General features: G+C 48.2%; 1 protein-coding gene across 6 annotated transcripts in view; it reads left to right on the top strand.

Annotated features, from left to right (window-relative positions):
- The window catches only part of CROT (carnitine O-octanoyltransferase), a 662,560-nt gene that overhangs the window by 625,961 nt on the left and 17,687 nt on the right, over positions 1 to 18,912 (top strand). For all 6 annotated transcript variants that reach the window (XM_085631293.1, XM_085631292.1, XM_085631296.1 and 3 more), the window contains 2 exons: positions 11,765 to 11,843; positions 11,942 to 12,035. In XM_085631293.1, coding sequence (XP_085487419.1) covers positions 11,765 to 11,843; positions 11,942 to 12,035 — 173 coding nt within the window. The remainder of the gene's footprint in view (positions 1 to 11,764; positions 11,844 to 11,941; positions 12,036 to 18,912) is intronic.

The raw sequence follows: 18,912 nt of genomic DNA, 5'->3' as shown, positions 1-18,912 counted from the left end.
CTTTGATGGCTTCCGTCTCTTCAAAGACTAGGCGGAATTTAGCGCTGGAGGACAGTAGGGCTACGGCCAGGTCCTTAGGCCTTTCCATGACACCTTGTAAACCCAAATGTGCCTTTTGCTCCTTTTGTGGCCGCGGAAGAGGTATCCAGCCATGTCTAGACCTGCCAAGCCACTGCGGGGTGCAAGCTTCACAGCCTCTGCGTAGCTGAGCATGCGGTACCCACAGACCTTGTGGGTCAGGCAGCCAGCAGTCTGGCCAGTCCACCCCCTCCGCAACCGCAGCCTCTAAGCCCTTATAATCTGCCCCCTTATCACCATGGCCACCCAGTGGGCAGCAGGATCTGCCATCACCTGCACCACTGGCGGTCTATAACATCGGACCAATGGGTTCTGCAGGTTGTCTTGAGGGGGTATTCTCTCCCCTGCGAAACTATCCCACCACCCATGCCACCCGCTTGTGGCAGGCTGATGAAGGACCATCTTTCTTTACTCCGCCAGGAAGTGGCAGCTCTCTTGGCCAAGGGAGCCATATAGAAGGTGCCGACGCCAAAAGTAAGTTGTGGTTGCTATTCCCAATAATTTTCACTGCCCAAGAAGGATGGAGGCCTTCATCCTATCCTAGACCTGCGCCCTCTCAATTTCTCCATCAAAAAGGAGAAGTTCAAAATGCTTACACTTGCTCGGGTCTTCTGTAGTAGGGGATCTCTGTGTATAGTCATAATCTATGAATAATCCCCGCCCATGTGCGGGGACCCCGGAGCAATCAAAAATATCTCTTAAGCAGTCCCGCATTTGCAAACCTGCAAAGACACTTAAGAGACAGACAAAATAATACAGCCTAATCACCACAAGGCTGCACTGGCCAGCACTTCCTCTGAAGTGAACACAAAAGCCAAAATAAAGTTGAAATGTCATTTTTATTCACATTTGACATGTTCCTTTATTATCACACACTCCCTTCACCAAAATCCCTTTAAACAATAGAGAGGAAGGGGTGGACAGACAAGCCCTATAGGCTGTCATTATGTGTCTGCTAAAGGGATACCGTGCCTTTAAGAAACTCTCCAGAGACCCCCGGTATCCCAGGATGCACAGCCAACACAAGTTACTTTCAGTTCTTTTTTCCGGCTCCTGCTAGCAGGACCCTGGAGCTTGAGCTCTACCCTTTTGGGTGGTTTAATTGATTAAAATCGGATTTTTTGGATTAAAAGTGGTTTCATTCGACGTCTAAAGCCTTTGTCTACTACTGCCTGCAATCTGGAGCAGTTTTGGCCCACTCTCAGCATGGCTTTATTCGATAAATGCCCTGAGTGTGGGAGGAAGAAGGCTAAGACGGACCCACATGAGGTGTGTATCCTCTGCTTGTCGCCCTCGCATGTCCCAGCTGCCTGTGACATCTGCAGCACCTTTTCGAAAAGGACCCTGAGGGACAGGGAGAAGACTCGCCTTCAGGGACAGGAGATGCAGAGGACCGGTGGGACTTCAGGGCATGGAGGGTCCCATTCCCCCTCCTCCGCCCATGCTTCAGCCCCTGGAGGGACCTCCGGGCAGAGCAAGGAGCAGAGACGGCACCTACCGGCTGGTAGGTCGCGTTCGACGTCGAAGGCGACGACGTCGACGGCGAGAGAGAAGGCACCGGTATGTTCGCCGTCGATCCAGGGCTCTGGGTCGCGGCAGCCTCGGCGTTCGACATCGAGGGAGGGGCCGGCGAGACCCGGGACCGGGTCGCCGTCGCAGGTGTCACGGTCGACGTCCACAACACATCGACGTCGTACCGAGCCCCATGGACTTCACTCGCCGCCGTCTACCCACGGCTCGACGCTGACGGAATCGACACCGAGATCCCGGCGCCCGCCGTCGAGGCGGAGGCGGTCGACGCCGAGACACAGGTCGACGTCGAGACACCAACGATCGACGTCGAGACATCAACGATCGACGTCGAGACATCAACGATCGACGTCGAGACATCAACGATCGACGTCGAGATACCAACGATCGACGTCCAGATACCAACGATCGACGTCAAGATCGCAGCGGTCGACGCCGAGACACCGGCGGTCGACGTCGAGACGCCAGAAGTCGACGTCGAGGAGGCAGTCGACGTCGAGGCAGACACCTCGGCGACGGCGATCAAGGCGGGGTTCGACGCCGAGGAGGCATGGGTCGACGTCGAGGAGACTTGGTTCGACGTCAAGAGGACGATCGACTGCGGGGCGGCACTCGTCGTCGAGGGCGAAGAGACGCCGGTCGAGGTCGACGTACAGTTCGACGTCCCAGACATCGGGGAATACGTCCTCGGTGATTACGATCTCCAGTCGGGGATCGGGGAGGCGCGGACGTTCGCCTTCGGTGGCTTCCACGCGGGACAGGCCCGCCAAGAAGAGGAGAGTGGCCGCGAGCCCGGACAATGATGATGGGGGCTCTCCGGCTAGAAGTGATGGGGCTTCAGATCACCTGACCCCGCTGCGTACCCAGCGGCCGCCTTTGCCTCCGGTGCCCGACCTTCCACCGGCGCCTCCACCGGTGCCTGCCCTGCCTCCTCCTCCTCCTCCTCCTCCTCCTCTTCCTCCTCCTCCTCTTCCTCCTCCTCCACCTCCTCCGCTGCCTCTGCCCGTGCCTCAGCTGCCTGCTTCGCCACCGCAGCCACCGCCTCCTCCCCCGAGGGTTCCTCACCGGCAGAGATCTCGCTCTCGCCCTCGCAGGCGATCACGGAGTAGGCGCAGATCCTCCACTCGCTCTGGACATGGTCGACGGAGGTATCGGTCTCGTTCCAGAGGGTCAAGGGGCACGTACTCTTCTGGGGCTGGCAAGTATTCGCCCTCGCTGTCGGAGACGCCTCCTACCCGCGTCTCTCCAGTGGATGACATTGCCACGTTCCAGGAGGTGTTGCTGAGAGGGGCTGCGAAGTTGGGGATATCAGTGACTACCCCTATTCCCACTACTTCTGTGATTTTTGAGACTTTGCATAAAGTACATCTGTCGCGCCCCCTCCTCCCGCTGGTCCCAGGGCTGGAGGAACCTGCGATGGAGGTGTTCTTAACGCCGGCCGTGGTGAAGCCGGTGCCCTCGAGACTGTCAAAGAAGTACAGGGCTCCTGACTCGGATCCGGCGTTCCTCAGAGTGGACCCCCCACCGGATTCTGTTATCGTGGCGGCGGCTCGTAAGCAACACTCTACGACGCCCTCCTCCACGGCTCCCCCGGATAAGGAGAGTCGCAAAATGGACTCCTTGGGGAGGAGGATGTGCTCCACGTCGGCTACTACGATGAAGGCCGCTAGCGCCTCCGCTCTGTTGGGGCGCTATGACAGGTCTCTTTGGGACTCCTTGCAACAGTTCGCGGCCTCCCTGCCCAGAGACAAGAGGGAGGATTTTCAAGAGGTGCTGAACGAGGGCATGATGGTCTCTAATCAGATCATCAGTGCGGCGGGGGACGTGTCGCTGCTGGCGGCCCATGGGTACTGCCACGGCATACACATGAGGAGGCATTCCTGGCTGCGGCTGACTCCGGTCAAGCCGGAAGCGCAGCAGAAGATCGCCAATCTACCATTCTCTGGCACGACGCTATTCGGGTCACATGCGGATGACGAGATGGCCCGCATGAAGGCTGAGGCGGAAACTCTGAAGGCGGTGGGGCTGGAGCGGCCTAAGGAGCAGAGGAGGTCCTTCCGTTCCTCGGGCAGGCGCTACACCAAGCAGAGGGGCCAAGGGCGTCAGTCGGGCCCCCAGCAACAGCCCCAGCAACAGCAGCAGTACCAGAGGCAGCCCTTTCAGAAGCGCCAGAGGGGCAGAGGCCAGCATCAGTCCTCGGCGGGGAACAAAGGCCCGGCCGGGTCGAAGCCCTGAAAAGTTACTTCCCCCTCATCCGTTACCCGCTCCGGTGGGGGGAAGTATTCAACACTACCTGGCAGAGTGGAGGACAATAACACAGGACAAGTGGGTGCTGAATATTGTTTGCAATGGCTACTGTCTTCGTTTCACCAGTTCGCCTCCACAGATTCCACCAGTGCGCTCCTCCAACATGGTGCGGGAGCTCCAGCAGGAGGCGGACGTTCTGTTAAAAAAGAAGGCGATAGAAGCTGTTCCTTTGAAGCAAAAAGGAAAAGGTCTCTACTCACGGTTCTTTCTCGTAAGAAAAAAGACAAGAACGAGTTCAGGCCTATTCTGGATCTGCGTCAAGCAAACAGGTGGATCCGCCGAGAAAAGTTCCGTATGTTGTCCCTGCATCAGATTTACCCTCAGTTGCATCGAGGAGACTGGCTGTGCGCCATAGTTCTGCAGGACGCTTACTTTCATGTGCCGATCGCACCAAAGCATCGCAAGTTCCTGAGGTTTCTGGTAGGCAACAACCATTACCAGTATTCCGTACTCCCGTTTGGCCTGAAGTCTGCACCACGGACGTTCTCCAAGTGCATGGCAGTGGTCGCGGCACACCTGCGGAAGACCAAGGTGTTTGTGTACCCTTACCTGGACGACTGGTTGATCAAAGCGTCCACTTATCAGGAAGCCCAGTGCCATTTCAACAGGACGGTGGCTTTGCTTCACCGTCTGGGGCTGCACATCAACATGACGAAGTCAGTGCCGATCCCTGTGCAGTGTCTCCAGTACTTGGGGGCTTCAGTCAATACCTTGACCGCAAGCGTGTGTCCTTCGGAGGAGAGACGCTTATCGATCCGTGGGAAAGCTCTGCATCTCATCTCAGCCCGCTCTCCTACGGTGAGGACGGTGTCTTCATTACTGGGGTCGATGGCTTCTTGCATCTTCCTCACCCCAATGCACGTCTGCATATGAGGCCCCTGCAGGAATGTCTGGAGGATCAATGGGACCAGAGGAGGGGGCGTTGGGAGGACAAGATCCAGTTGTCTCAGCACGCTCGGCAGTCTCTGAAATGGTGGTGTTCCCCAGAGAATGTCTGCAAGGGGACTCCTTTTCACAAGGACATTCCGGCCCAGACCATAGTGACCGATGCGTCTCTCCAGGGCTGGGGAGCGCATTCGGGCCCTCTTCAGATTCAGGGGATATGGTCGCAGATGGAGACGACCTACCATATCAACTTTTTGGAACTCAGAGCAGTACACTTGGCCTTGAAGGCGTTCCATCCCTCCTTCAGGACGTCCTCCCTGCTGGTTCAGACGGACAATACTACGACCATGTATTACCTCAACAAGCAGGGGGGCTCCCGGTCACGCACCCTGTCTCGGGAGGCACAGGCGATCTGGAACTGGCTGGTGGCCAGGAATCTGACGATCACGGCGACCCACCTGCCGGGAGTGCAGAATGCCCAAGCAGACGCGCTCAGCAGACTCGTTCAAGAGAACCACGAGTGGGTGCTAAACGACGACGTGCTAAGAGACGTCTTCGCAGAATGAGGCACTCCGGATATAGATCTGTTCGCTACGGCAGAAAACAGCAAATGCCGCGACTTCGCGTCCAGGTACTACCAACCAGGGACGCTGGGGAATGCACTATGGATCATCTGGTCCAACAGCTTTCTCTACGCCTTTCCACCCATTCCCCTGATTCCGGCGGTGCTGATCAAGCTGTCGCAATCCAGAGCCAGAATGATCCTGATTGCTCCGGAGTGGCCGAGACAATGGTGGTTCACCGACCTTCTTCACCGGTCTGTTCTGCCACACCGGCGCCTGCCGTGCCGGCCGGACCTTCTCACGAAGTTCGGAGGGCAGATGGTTCACCCCAATCTCTCGTCCTTGAGTTTGGCAGCATGGCTCCTGAGCTAGTGCAGTATGGACACTTGAACCTGCCTCAGGACTGTATGGAGATCTTAAAAGAGGCTAAGAGACCGTCTACGAGGACTTCCTACGCCTATAAGTGGAAGAGATTCTGCTTATGGTGCAAGGCGAAGGACTTTGACCCTACATCCTGTAAAGAAGACGTTATTTTGCCTTATCTGCTGCAGTTAGCTCAGTCTGGGCTTAATTTTCAATCTATTAAGGTTCATCTCGCAGCTCTGACTGCGTATAGGAAGGGCCCTTCTCAAACCTCATTTTTTCAAATCCCTGTGATTAAGGATTTTTTGGAGGGTTTGCGTAAGGTGTTTCCCCCTGTTAGAAGGCCTTCTCCACCTTGGGAATTGAATGTGGTGTTATCTAGATTGATGAGGGAGCCTTTTGAACCTATCCATAAGGCTTCGTTGCAGCATTTGTCTTGGAAGGCTGCCTTCCTTGTAGCCATTACATCGGCCAGGAGGGTGAGTGAGATTCAGGCTCTGTGTTGCCAAGAGCCGTATACTGTTTTCCATGCTTCTAAAGTAGTGATGCGTACCCATCCTAAATTTTTGCCTAAGGTGATATCAGATTTCCATGTGAATCAGATGATAACTTTGCCTACGTTTTTTCAGCATCCTTCCTCTCCGGCGGAGAGGTCTCTGCATTCACTTGATGTGCGTAGGGTGTTGAAATTCTACCTGGATAAGACAAAAGATATCCGCAGGTCGGATCAACTGTTTGTTAATTATGGTTCGGTAAGAACTGGTTTAGCTACCTCAAAGCAGTCCATTTCCAGATGGATTGTTTCCTGTATTCAGCTTTGTTACCAAAAAGCTAATAAAACATTAGGGGGTAAGCCTACGGCACATTCGACTAGAGGCAAGGCGGCTACCACCGCTTTGCTTAGGAATGTTCCCATTGCTGACATTTGTAAGGCTGCCACCTGGAAGTCAGTCCATACGTTTACAAAGCATTACTGCCTGGACTCTGATGCTAGGGCAGATGCGCAGGTTGGACAGGCTTCGCTAAGGAATTTGTTTGCACAGTGATTTGTTGGTGGTTGGTCTTACTCCACCGCTTCTTGTTGGTTGGGATGGGCTTGCCATTCTATTCATAGATTATGACTATACACAGAGATCCCCTACTACAGAAGGAGTAGTTTCTTACCTGTAACTCCAGTTCTGTAGTAGGGGTATCTCTGTTATAGTCATAAGCGACCCTCCCTCCTCCCCGGTGGAGTAACCTGACGGTATCAGGCCTGTTGTTATACACCTTCAAAAAGAACTGAAAGTAACTTGTGTTGGCTGTGCATCCTGGGATACCGGGGGTCTCTGGAGAGTTTCTTAAAGGCACGGTATCCCTTTAGCAGACACATAATGACAGCCTATAGGTCTTGTCTGTTCACCCCTTCCTCTCTATTGTTTAAAGGGATTTTGGTGAAGGGAGTGTGTGATAATAAAGGAACATGTCAAATGTGAATAAAAATGACATTTCAACTTTATTTTGGCTTTTGTGTTCACTTCAGAGGAAGTGCTGGCCAGTGCAGCCTTGTGGTGATTAGGCTGTATTATTTTGTCTGTCTCTTAAGTGTCTTTGCAGGTTTTCAAATGCGGGACAGCTTAAGAGATATTTTTGATTGCTCCGGGGTCCCCGCACATGGGCGGGGATTATTCATAGATTATGACTATAACAGAGATACCCCTACTACAGAACTGGAGTTACAGGTAAGAAACTACTCCTTGTCTGCCTTGGACCCAGGGGACTAGATGGTAGCGTTGGACTTGCAGGACTCCTACTTCTACATTCCCATCTTGCCTGCCCACAGCCATTACCTGCAGTTCACAGTGGGCCACTTGCACTTTCAGTTCGCTGTGCACACTTTTGGCCTCACCAGCGCCTCTTGGGTATTCAAGGTGATGGCGGTGGTACAACTCCTCTGCGGAGATCAGGGTTGCCAGTCTTCCCCTATCTTGACGACTGTCTTTTGAAGCCGGGCTCGTCACAGGCTTTTGTTTCCCACCTCCAAACTACAGCGGACCTCCTGCATTCACTGGGGTTCACTCTTAACGTGCCAAAGTCATACCTGACTCCCTCTCAGATGATCCTTTTCATCGGAGCTGTTCTGGACGCTGCAGTTTCGGGCCTGTCCTCCCGTTTGGCGAGTCCAGGATATTCAGACTATGATAACGATGTTTTAGGCTCTGTCCTGCATTTCGGCGAGACTGACTCATTGTTGGAACTCATGGCCACCCGCATCCTGCTGGTAACACATTTCTGCTGGCATATGCAGGCTCTGCAGTCGGACCTGAAGTTCCAGACGGCGCAGCATAAGGGAAATCTCTCTGACATGGTCCAGATCTTGGAGGGAACTGCAAAAGATCTGCAGTGGTGGTTAACAAACTTCGATTAGGTCAGCGGAAGACCCCTTTTCCCCTCTTCCTTCCCCAACTAGATCTGACAATAGTGATAGATGTCACTTCTTGGATGGGTCAGTCATCTGGAAGAGGTGGGGATCAGAGGCCTCTGATCTCCGGTGGAATCCAAAATGCACATCAGCCTTCTAAAGCTCCAGGCGATCCGGCTGGCATTAAAAGCCATTCTGCCCTCCATCAAGGGGAGGCTAGTGCAGGCTTTTCATGAATGACACAACCGCCTTGTGTTACTGCAACAAACTGGGCTGAGGTCAAGAGTTCCTGCATCTCTGGACATGGCTGGAACGTCAAGGTATTTCCCTGATCGTCTGAATGCCTCAGCGGACAAACTCAGCCACAGATGCCTTACAGATCACGAATGGCATTTCCATTCTGAGGTGGTGTAAGGTCTTTCAGCAATGGGGAGAGCCTTAATTAGACCTGTTTGCCACTGTCGAGAAAACGCAATGTCAGCAGTTTTGCGCACTGGAGTTTCTAAGGCACCTCTCGCTCGTAGATGATTTTTGCCTTGAGTGGAGCTCAGGCCTCCTGTACTCCTTTTTGGCCATACCACTTCATCTGTGTTCTCAAGAAGATCCGGACCGACTGGTCCCAAGTCATCCTTGTCGCTCCAAACTGGGATCTGAGAGTTTGACATTCCGAGCTGTTGAGCATGGCCATCGGTCCTCCAATCAGGCTGCCTCTTTGGGCGGATCTTCTGTCTCAGTACCAGGAGAGGGTTCTCCCCACAAACCTGCCTTCTACCTACCGTCCGAAATCTTCAATGTTAATCTGGCACTCGGGCATCTCCATCAAAACGGTACACGCCTGCCATTGTGGCAAGTTTGTGGTATGGTGTGCAGAAAAGCAGGTTGACCACCTTTCTGCCCCCCTTTCTCTGGTTCTTTTCTTTATTCTTTCCCAGCAGTGCTCTACTCTGGGCACCTTAAAGGATTGCCTGACCAGCCATTCCTCTTCAAATCCTCTGTTGTTGTCCATAAGTTCTCGAAATGTTTGCAACATATGTTTTCTCCTTCTCCTTTTATCGTGCCTAAGTGGGCCTTAAACTCGTCCTCACTTTCCTGATGTGGGTTCCCTTTGAAGCCTTGCACAACTGTCCACTCAGACTTCTTGCAAACACAAACAGATGATGGACGGACAGATCTGGGTTATATCCATCATCTTCCCATGAGGCACAGGGTCAAGACTCATTTGCATATAGCTGGGTCTGAACTGAGGTGGCAAGGTGAACTAAAGAATGATGATTGATTCAACCCAGATCTGTGACTGGGGGTGAGTGTCTGAAAAGTTTCAGCGCTCCGTCCATTATCTCCTTGTGTTTGCTCTCAGACTCCTTACCATCAAGTCAGTCTTCCTGGTGGCAATATCATCTGCCTGGTGAGTCTGATGGCTTCAGGCTTCAGGCTTTGTCATCCCAGCCTCCATTCCTGATGATCTACATAGACAAGCTGGTTCTACAGACTAGAGCTTCCTTTCTGCCAAAAGTTGTAACTCACTTTCATGTAGGCCAGTCCATCACTCTGCTTACTTTTAACTCTCCTCCACATCCCTCTAAGGAAGAGGAGCGACTTCAGCAACTGGACCCAAAAAGAGCATTGTCGTTCTACCTTGACCACGGAAAAGAGTTGGGAGTGGATGAACAACTCTTTGTGGGGTATGTCAGAGCAAAGAAGGAAAAGGTTGTGCTGAAACAGACCACCTCCCGATGGTTCGTGCTCTGCATTATAATCTGCAACGCATTGGCCAAACCCACTGAGGGTTTGCATGCTTTTTCCTCCAGAGCCAAGGCTGTGAGCACTGTGTTAGCACTCAGCGTTCCAGTCCTGGACATCTGCCGGGCAGCAACTTGGGCTTTCTTGCACATGGTCACAAAACCCTACTGCCTGGACATTCTTATCCGTCAGGGTGGGCTTTTTGCCTGTTTGGTCCCTCAGGACAGTTTGGTATGAAATTGTCTTGCAGACTTACGTCTGAGGAGGAATTGCTTGAGTATCTAATCTAAGGTAAAGAATCTGAGGCTAGAAGTCCCTATCAGATGGACGAGTTTTCAGTAACACCTTATCTGGTAGAAACTCCATCTAGCCGCAGATTCCTTACCGACGCACCCATCCTCCCCGTGCTGTGAAATTATTTCTAGGTACAGGGCTTTCCCCTTTGAGGGCTATAGTTTTCCACGCCAGTTTTTCACAGTCCTTGTTCTTTGTGACTCCGCACTCCTGGTGTGGAAAGTTGCCAAAAGTAACTGGCGTCAGCAAGCTGGGGCTTCTGCGCACAACACTTCTGGTGCCACCAACATCACACGGAGCTGATTGACGCCACCTACCAGAAAGCAGGGGTACTCTTGAAAACCTGATCCAGTCTGATGCAAGGAGATAATTCTAAGGTAAGTAATCTGCGGCTAGATTGAGCCAGATCAGGTGTTACCAAAGGTAAGTCACTTGGTCTTTATGATCAATCTACAGTGTTGCACTGCCTTGAACTGCCCCCTTGTTTTCCTGAAAAGGTGGTTTTGTGGCCTCCTGACACCAACCCATCAGTGACTTATGTCAGTAAATTGAAAACAAAAAGATCTGGGTCGAGGGATAAAGCAAAGTACTCAAACCAAATTGAAAGAATGTGTTTGATTGCATGATTGATTCCCCAGATTTCCAATTTACATGTAAACACAAAATGAATGTGAAAAATGCACCTAATTGCCAGTTAAGGATTTTCCAGAACTTAACATTTGAGCACACTTTTTTGACTACTCCGCGAAATATCTTTAGCATAGTATAAACTCTTGTGATCCTCTGAATTTGTGGGCCACAATGAGTGCTCCTGTAATGCAACATTCCTTAAGCACCCCTTGTAACCATCTCTAATTTCCACATTAAGTATGTATGTTGTATTTGTATAGTGTGAGTGTTGCCAAAAGGTTGCAGAGAGCGGAGTCAAAAGTCAAGCATATAGTCAACAAGTGATAGGAGAGGTGGCTGGGTTCTGGGAGCATAAGTGTCTTTTTATTGTATTGTGATGTAGTGTTTTGTAAATTGAAATACCGCCGCTAGTGTCGTCCTGATAGCTACGGAAGAGTCGTTTTATTTTCTGAGTGCTTAGTTAAAAGGTTGTTGCAGTACCCCTGGCACCAGTTTCATTATTGGCCCTGTAGCAGGGGTGATGTTAAATCTGCAAACATTTCATTCCAATCTAATAATACCAGAAAATCGTCATGACTGATTCTTCAAAACTACACACCTTTTACACTAGCGACTCAAAATTAGGGAACTGAGAAACTCCCTACTCTCCTAGTTTTACATAGTCATTCCTGTTATTTTTTTTTATGTCAAAGCTTTCACCTCACAGTACCTTTGACAAATTCAAGAACTGATTTTGTTACATTTCTTTGTTACACAATCTTCTTCAATTCATCCAATCAGTGACATAACATGTCCTGCGTGTCCAAAGCCAGGGGTTACATTCGATCCAATGATTACTATGGGGAAAAAAATCCACGTGCTTATGTTTTTATGCACTGTTCCAAAACCAGCACGTCAGTACTGGTATCGGTGATTTCAGTCTTTTAAGAACATTGATATTATAAAAGATGTTTGTCTTAACCTTTCTCTGCAGCCCCAGGAACGTCGGCAACGCATGTTGAGAGCATTTTCAAAGCACAACCAATTAATGAAAGAGTGTCAGAATGGGAAAGGTAAGCTACTTTTCCTTGGCATGATTTTAGTTTAGTTTTTTCCTTGTATACTGTCACACCTCAGTTGCCATCAACTATGTGCATGGCTATTATTGCAGGATTTGACCGTCATCTTTTGGGACTCCAACTTATTGCACAAGAAGAAGGACTGCCCAAACCAGAGCTGTTCAAGGACCCAGCATTCTCTAGAAGGTGATTTGTCTTTCTAGCAAACAGGAGGAAAGGTTTTATTGCACCTATAAACTATAGTATTATTTGGAAAATAATTGCTCTTTTAACTTGTTTGCTGCAGAGGTTTACTGAGAACATTGTCACAATTTTTATCTCATTCACAGTACTCCTTCTTTTTGAGCTAACCCCAGAACAGTTCCTTATAAAATATTGCCTTGCACTGTCATTTTCTTCAACATGCTTGACTTGATAGTAGTACCTTGGCACTGAAGGAGAGTTCAGCATGTAAAACAAACAGAAAAGGTAGTTCTGAAGTTCCAAGACTATCTCTTAACTCTAAGGAAAACTTTGAACTACTTGGGGGGGGGGGGGGGGGGAAGGAAATACAAAAGGCAAATCCAGACTCCTCCCAGAACAAGAAAACCTAAAACTCTGAGAGCCAAGTGTTGTAATGCCAAGCACTTAGAGTTTCGGATCTTGCACCTGAGAACATTCGAAAAAATCCTGAACTGCTTTCTTTTCTATAATTTGTAAGGATTCTCAAAACCACCTTAAAGACAAACATTGTCTATCCCTCAAGCCATGTCCTGCCAGTCCCATTTTACCCTTATCATGAAGGTAAGTATATACATATATACAGGTAGGCAACATCGTTGATGGGTTTTCTATTCAAAGTAGAGAAGGAGCCACCTGATTAGAATGGGTAAGCCCGGGAAAAACATAGAGCAAATGATCATTCACTCCTTAGGGACTTCCTGATTTGAGGAAAATACTTGGATTATATTTGCAGGCAAATAAGCAAATTTTTATGGATCAACTCCTACACTGCTTCTTTTTTGCTTTACCGGTGGTACAGTCAAAACTTATTATGTCCATTGCTTATCCCAGTCATTTAATTCTAGATCTGAAAGAGAACAGGAAAACAAGCTAAACTTGCAGATAACAGGCCAGGATGCTGAGCATGCATAGCTGTTATGGAAAATTGGCTAATATTGATCTGGTTGGGTACCATCTTAAAATGATCTATGCTGGCTAATTTGAGAACAATACTCTAGTACTGAAACTAACATTTTTGAGCTAGGTGAGAAATTAGTAAACTCTAGCAAGTAATATTGGGGATTCAAAGTTTCAAACAATCCATGATACAAGGGTTATATTGGGGGTGTTACATCAGTATTACACTAATCTATCCTCTTATTATGAATTGAAAAGACTGGTCACTCCAGAAGGGATTGGACACAATTTAGATTTTGTCTCTCTTCCTGCTGTGAATCAGGAATTAAAGGGGACAATGGGTGAAGAAATAGGAATTCAGAAAATAATTGATATGAAATGCCTGGTTAGCTGAAAAGCAGAAGTTATGACTCTTCTCTGTGAAGTCTATTAAGTACTCCATGAAATCATTTCAACCTTTTTAGACGTTGTACAGGAAGCTGCACCTACAAACATACCATGCCCACCTGGTAGGCAGCAGAAATTGCAGTCTTCCTTAAGAAAAAGGTCCGTTAAAATGTGGATCTTGTCAGTCCACTTCACTTTCAGATACTTAATCCAATATATTTTTACAGCACATAGCCTCTTAATTCACATATACCTATGATTCTGCTTCATGCAAAGAAACCCTTCAATCGGGTCACACGTCTGAGGTGCTAAAATGCATTCATGCAGATTTAGCAAGCGATTGCATGCCCTTTATTTAAGACCCTCACCACTATCTTAGTTTATTAACAGACCCTTATCGCTTTCCCTTTTTGCTATATTCGTGGATCTCTTCCTGGGGAATGTTATCTGCAATCCTGGCACCCTGTTTTGCTCACGACAAATAGTCTGTACAACCGCATGTGATGATATAACCCTGTTAAGCTGCAAATTTCCGGGCACTGTCTGGCTATAAGTTGAATTGAAATACAGCTCACATCATTCTTGCTTAAGGTCTCATCCAGCTGATTTTCAGGTTGTTTACGACATGTCTCTTAGAATGGTACTATCTGTGGGTATGTCTAGGAAATTTAGACATAGTTATGAATTTACTCTTCCGTACTGTATAAAGTTGCCTAACAAACTTAGACTTATTCTGTTCCCCTAATCTGCCATAGTACCCTTGTGGAGATGTGCTGCCAGTTTTCTATAACTATTTGTGGCCTTACCTCTATGGTGTTTCATTTGCCTTTTATTAAAAAAACTAAAAAATCTCCAGCCATTTCATCATTTACTTGAGGATACAAAAGGCCCTGGTGAGCATTCAAACATTTAGCATCTTCATCTTCCCACGATACGGTAAAGATGAGCCCTAGGGTACTAGAAGTGGTACTACTGGACTGCCATGGGCAAAAGATTAAAGCTTCCTTGCAACAGCATTCTTTATTTTATATTTTCTGGAACCACATCAGAGTAAGATTCTATTCCAAGCGTAATGACCCCAAAATGTAAAAGGGTGGTAAATTAAAAACTCTGTGTTCAGTTGGAAATTAAACAATATGTTGGCATTCCAACTTTTCACAAAAACTCTAGATTGTGCGACACTCTCACCTTCACCAATTTTTTAATATGTTATGTTCAAGTAGACATTAATGTCACATGTTACGAAAAGTGATGGGTTTCAGGAAATTTATCCTGGCAGTAATTTTGAATATCAATTGTCAACAGTAACCTGATACCATTTTTATTCACTCTCACAGATTTAAGTTGGAAGTGGTTGCAAAAGTATTGATTCTCCTTGTTGATGCCAGTAAAATACTTGTGAAACACATATTGGCATGCACAATAGCATTAAGTTGCATTGGATAAAATAGAAGAATAGCAATAAGTTCAACTTGAGATTGTCCAAATTCATTGTCACAATCAATCTAAAGAGATGGTGATAACAGCAGCTGTTCACCACATTAGGGGTTTATGGAAAGGAGTATATGAAGTTGTCATTTTTTGGTCAATAGTTGATATTTTGAAGGCATGAGTCATTCAAGAATTCTAAAGTTATGTTCTAAATACACACAGTGTGAAATTAAAACACAGTACAGCCCAGTACCCAGTATTTCCTTCACATTTGATCTTTTGATTTGTTAAGGCAGTAGGTTCTGTGATGAGCATTGATAAAGGTACAAACCTATAGTTGTACAATGAGTTTTAATAGCTTTGACATAGGTAATGTCCCCACTTACTACCCAGCTATCTTAAATCTCTCTTTAAACTTGAAGGACACATGGCAGATTATGAATAGCAGATGAATAATAGTTGCAAAGAAATGAGAATATTTGGATGAAAATATTTCACGAATCTGGTCGTTGCTAGCAGCATCTAATTACAATATAAAAACTTGTTTTCTAAAGTAAGCTTCTGAATATTTTATGTATTGATGGATATTTGTTGGTGTCTCACAGCTACATTAGTTGGGTGGGTTACTTTACTTAGGCCAAGCACGTCTTGTTAATCCTTATGCTTGAATGTTTATTGAAAGTTTGAAGCTAGTAGTCATTATTACTTTGCATCAGGTCAAAAAGTCACATCCTTCTCTTTGGTGCTTGTGGCATCTGTTATCACACTGAGACCATGCAAATTGGATTTACCAGTGCTTGGTTTCCTTTCCATTCAGCACTCCATCAGCAAAGCATGTGTTTCCCTGCTTCTCTTCCATATCCTCCTCCAATTTGCCTCCTCATTCCTGTTTTTGTTATTCAGTGCTCCTGTGTGTGCTATAATTTCGTTTTCTCCTCTGCTCATTCGTTGCTTCCTGGTGCTCCTGTAGTCCCACTCCCTGTCCTAATGCCCATTTTTTTTTTTTTTTGTATAAGGCCTGGCAACAGCTGCAAAGTGCTGCTTGACTGCTCACTAATTTTTTTGTGCTTCTGCACACTTTCTTTGTTTACTTTTAATCTACTGTTCTAAAGTGGCTGGCAGCTATACTGGAAAGGTACATTATGCTTGTGACGTGTGTCTGTAGATACACATGATGTGCTTTTTTTCTGCCATCTAGTATTAGGCTCGCACGTGTGCTATTTGTTTTTCTTTGAATTAAGTCTTTTCGAGTCATGGGATTCAGTGAAACCACCCACTAGTGGTAATGCATTGGGCATCTGCTTTATTGTTAGATTGCCTTTTCTCCTCCGTCTAGTTTAGACAGGTGGAAGTGAGCTCCGGTTTGATGCTGCATGATTTTCTCAGCGGGTCTGCAGATCCGATCTTCATTGGTTCTTTAAAACAATCCCGCTCTTCAGAGGTCTCCACCGTTGTGTTCCTTCCACTCCGTCTCGGTCAACAGCTTCTCTACTCCCATTGTTTGAGTCAAGAATGTCCTCGTATTGGAATGGACTCCATTTCATTTCTGCCTCACTTGCCACACCAAGTACCAGAGAACTAACTTCCATAAGGTTTGCAACCTTTGATTGTCTCTAGTCCACTGTGAAGACTCCTGTTTGATGCGTCAGGTGTTCTGGAACATGATAACCCTTCGGAACAGGCATGCTCGTCAAATAGCCTCTGCCTCCGTCGTGCACAGTTGAGAGGAGGAAGATCCCCTGGACCTCTTCGTAAGCGAGAGGAGTCGGATACCGAGCAACTGGATGCGCCACACGCCGAAATCAAGGCAGCTTTTTTGCCAGAAAGCAGTGGCTCTGAGGCTGACCTCAAAACAGAAGAGTATCCGCTAGTCCAGTTTCCACCAAAAATCTCAGTGAGTACTGATACACCTTTAACTCACCAAATGGAGGCACCAGCCCCAAGGTTTCGTGCTGGTGCACCACTGCCTTCTAGCCATGGTTGACAAGCCATTTTGAGCGTGACCTGATGCCCATTCCGCACTCTGCACCAAAATCCTCCTCGAACTTCGGTACCGGACTTGAAGACGAAGGCTCATCCGCCCTTGGACTCAAAACGGGTGAATCTGAATCATTCAGATCCGAGACACACCACCCGAAGCATTCTGAACTGAGGCATGCAGAGTTCAGGTCCAGCTGGACTCTGTGGGCAAGGAACCTCTTCGGCTCCCTCCAGAGTGTCTTCAACTGCAGCGTCCTCAGCTGCCTCTGAAAACTTTGATTAACCAATCCTCCAGTGGCTGCAGGAACATCTTTATTCCAAGCAGCAGCGAATTCACATCCAGTCGGGCACTGGCTAATCCTGGCAAAGCCGCCACAGCTGCCAAATGATTCTGTTCCTTATAAGAAGAAATTGACTTTTGAGGAGGCCCTTAATCCTCCTATGCCTCTCACTCCCAAAAGGCCTAAAAAGCACAATTGGGCTCCCTCTCCACTGCCTCATGCTCGACCTTGTCCTCTACTCCCTCCTCCTCCCCCCCCCCTCCCTCCTCCCCTTCATCACTCTCTACTTTCCCTTTACTGCAGGTCGATTCTCCACAACACTCTGGGTGGAGCCGTCCAAGGCAACCCTCTGACTCTCCTCATCATCCTTAGGGCCCAGACCTCTGGGATGATTATGACGCAGAACCCCCAGCAGACACAGACCCAGACCTGTACCCAGCAAGACCTTCACCCCAGATGACATCATCTCTTATCATAAGGTCCTTCAAAGGGCAATTACCTTCCACAATGTGGAGATGCATGTGACCCTCTCCTCCACCCATCGCTTCCTACAGTACCAAAGGGGTTCTCAAACTAGCCACTGACATACATAAGGAGCCAGTTAAAGCGAGAGTAGTTACACCTATGGTCGATAAGAAATTAAAGGCATCTCCTAACAACCCCTCATACATATGAGGCCAGTTACCACCTGACTCTGTAGTTGGGCATACAGCTAGAAAATTAGCTCACACATAGGGATCAAGTGATGATCCCCCTCCCGACTGGGAGAGCAAGAATATGGATGCTGGGGCAAAAGGGTAGCAGCACAGGATGCTACGTATCGCCAGCTCCATCGGCCTACTGTCCTGGTAGGACCGAACTCATTGGGGTCAGATGGCATACCTCGATCAACATCTCACAGAGCAGCACCACAAAAATGGACAAGAATTGGTGCCTTAGAGAAAAATTATCTGTAATACCAACATCCATTGTGCACTGGATGCTGCATACACAGCCACGAGCGGCATTAACACCAGCATCCAATTTCTGTGTGTCTGGTTTGAGGCTGTAGGTCTGGTAGCACCTTTTAAATGTACTCTTCAGTAGCCAGCATCTCTCCGGCCCTAGGTCAACTGGATGCTAGAAAAAAATCAAGAAAGGCAGTGGCACGGTCAAAGAGATGCGCGCTCTACAGATCCCGACTCCCGTAGCTCCTTTCAATGATCCCAATACCGTGGAGCAGCAAAAGCTTCTACCACAGAAACCTCCTTTACCTTTACAAGGCCAACGCAGCAATCGCCTTCTGGGGGATACTCGAGGGCTGGTTACAGTGGCAATAATGGTAACCTAACACCTGTCGGGGGAAGGTAGCAGAGGTTTCTGCCCTGCTGGTCAGAAATCACCTCCGACCGTTGGGTTCCCGACATCACACAGGATGGGTACTGTCTGGAAATCACCAAACATTCCTTCTTACCAACACAAAATGTCCCCAGAACATTTGCTATTCCTTCTGGAGGAGATACAGGTCCTCATCACCAAAGGGGCAGTAGAGTCTGTTCCGCAACACTATGAAGAAAAGGGGTCTATTCCTTGTACTTTCTTATTCTCCATAAAGGAATACTCCCTATGAACCAGCCTCGATCTTGGACCCATCAACAAATACATTCTGTCAGAGCACTTCCACATGGTGACTCTACAAGACGTCATACCACTACTTCATAGAGGCGAGTTCATGAGCGCCTTCGATCTGAAGGACTTCTACTTCCACATACCCATTACCCAGTGCTTCGAAGATACCTGAGGTTTGTTGTGAGTGGACGACATTACCAATTCAAAGTACTTCCATTCTGGGTTACCACAGCCCCTGAGGGTCTTTATTAAATGTC

This window comes from Triturus cristatus, chromosome 10, assembly GCF_964204655.1.
Source record: "Triturus cristatus chromosome 10, aTriCri1.1, whole genome shotgun sequence".
NCBI lineage: Eukaryota > Metazoa > Chordata > Amphibia > Caudata > Salamandridae > Triturus > Triturus cristatus.
Note: the sequence above shows the minus strand (reverse complement) of the source record. Positions and strands in the feature narration are given on the sequence as shown.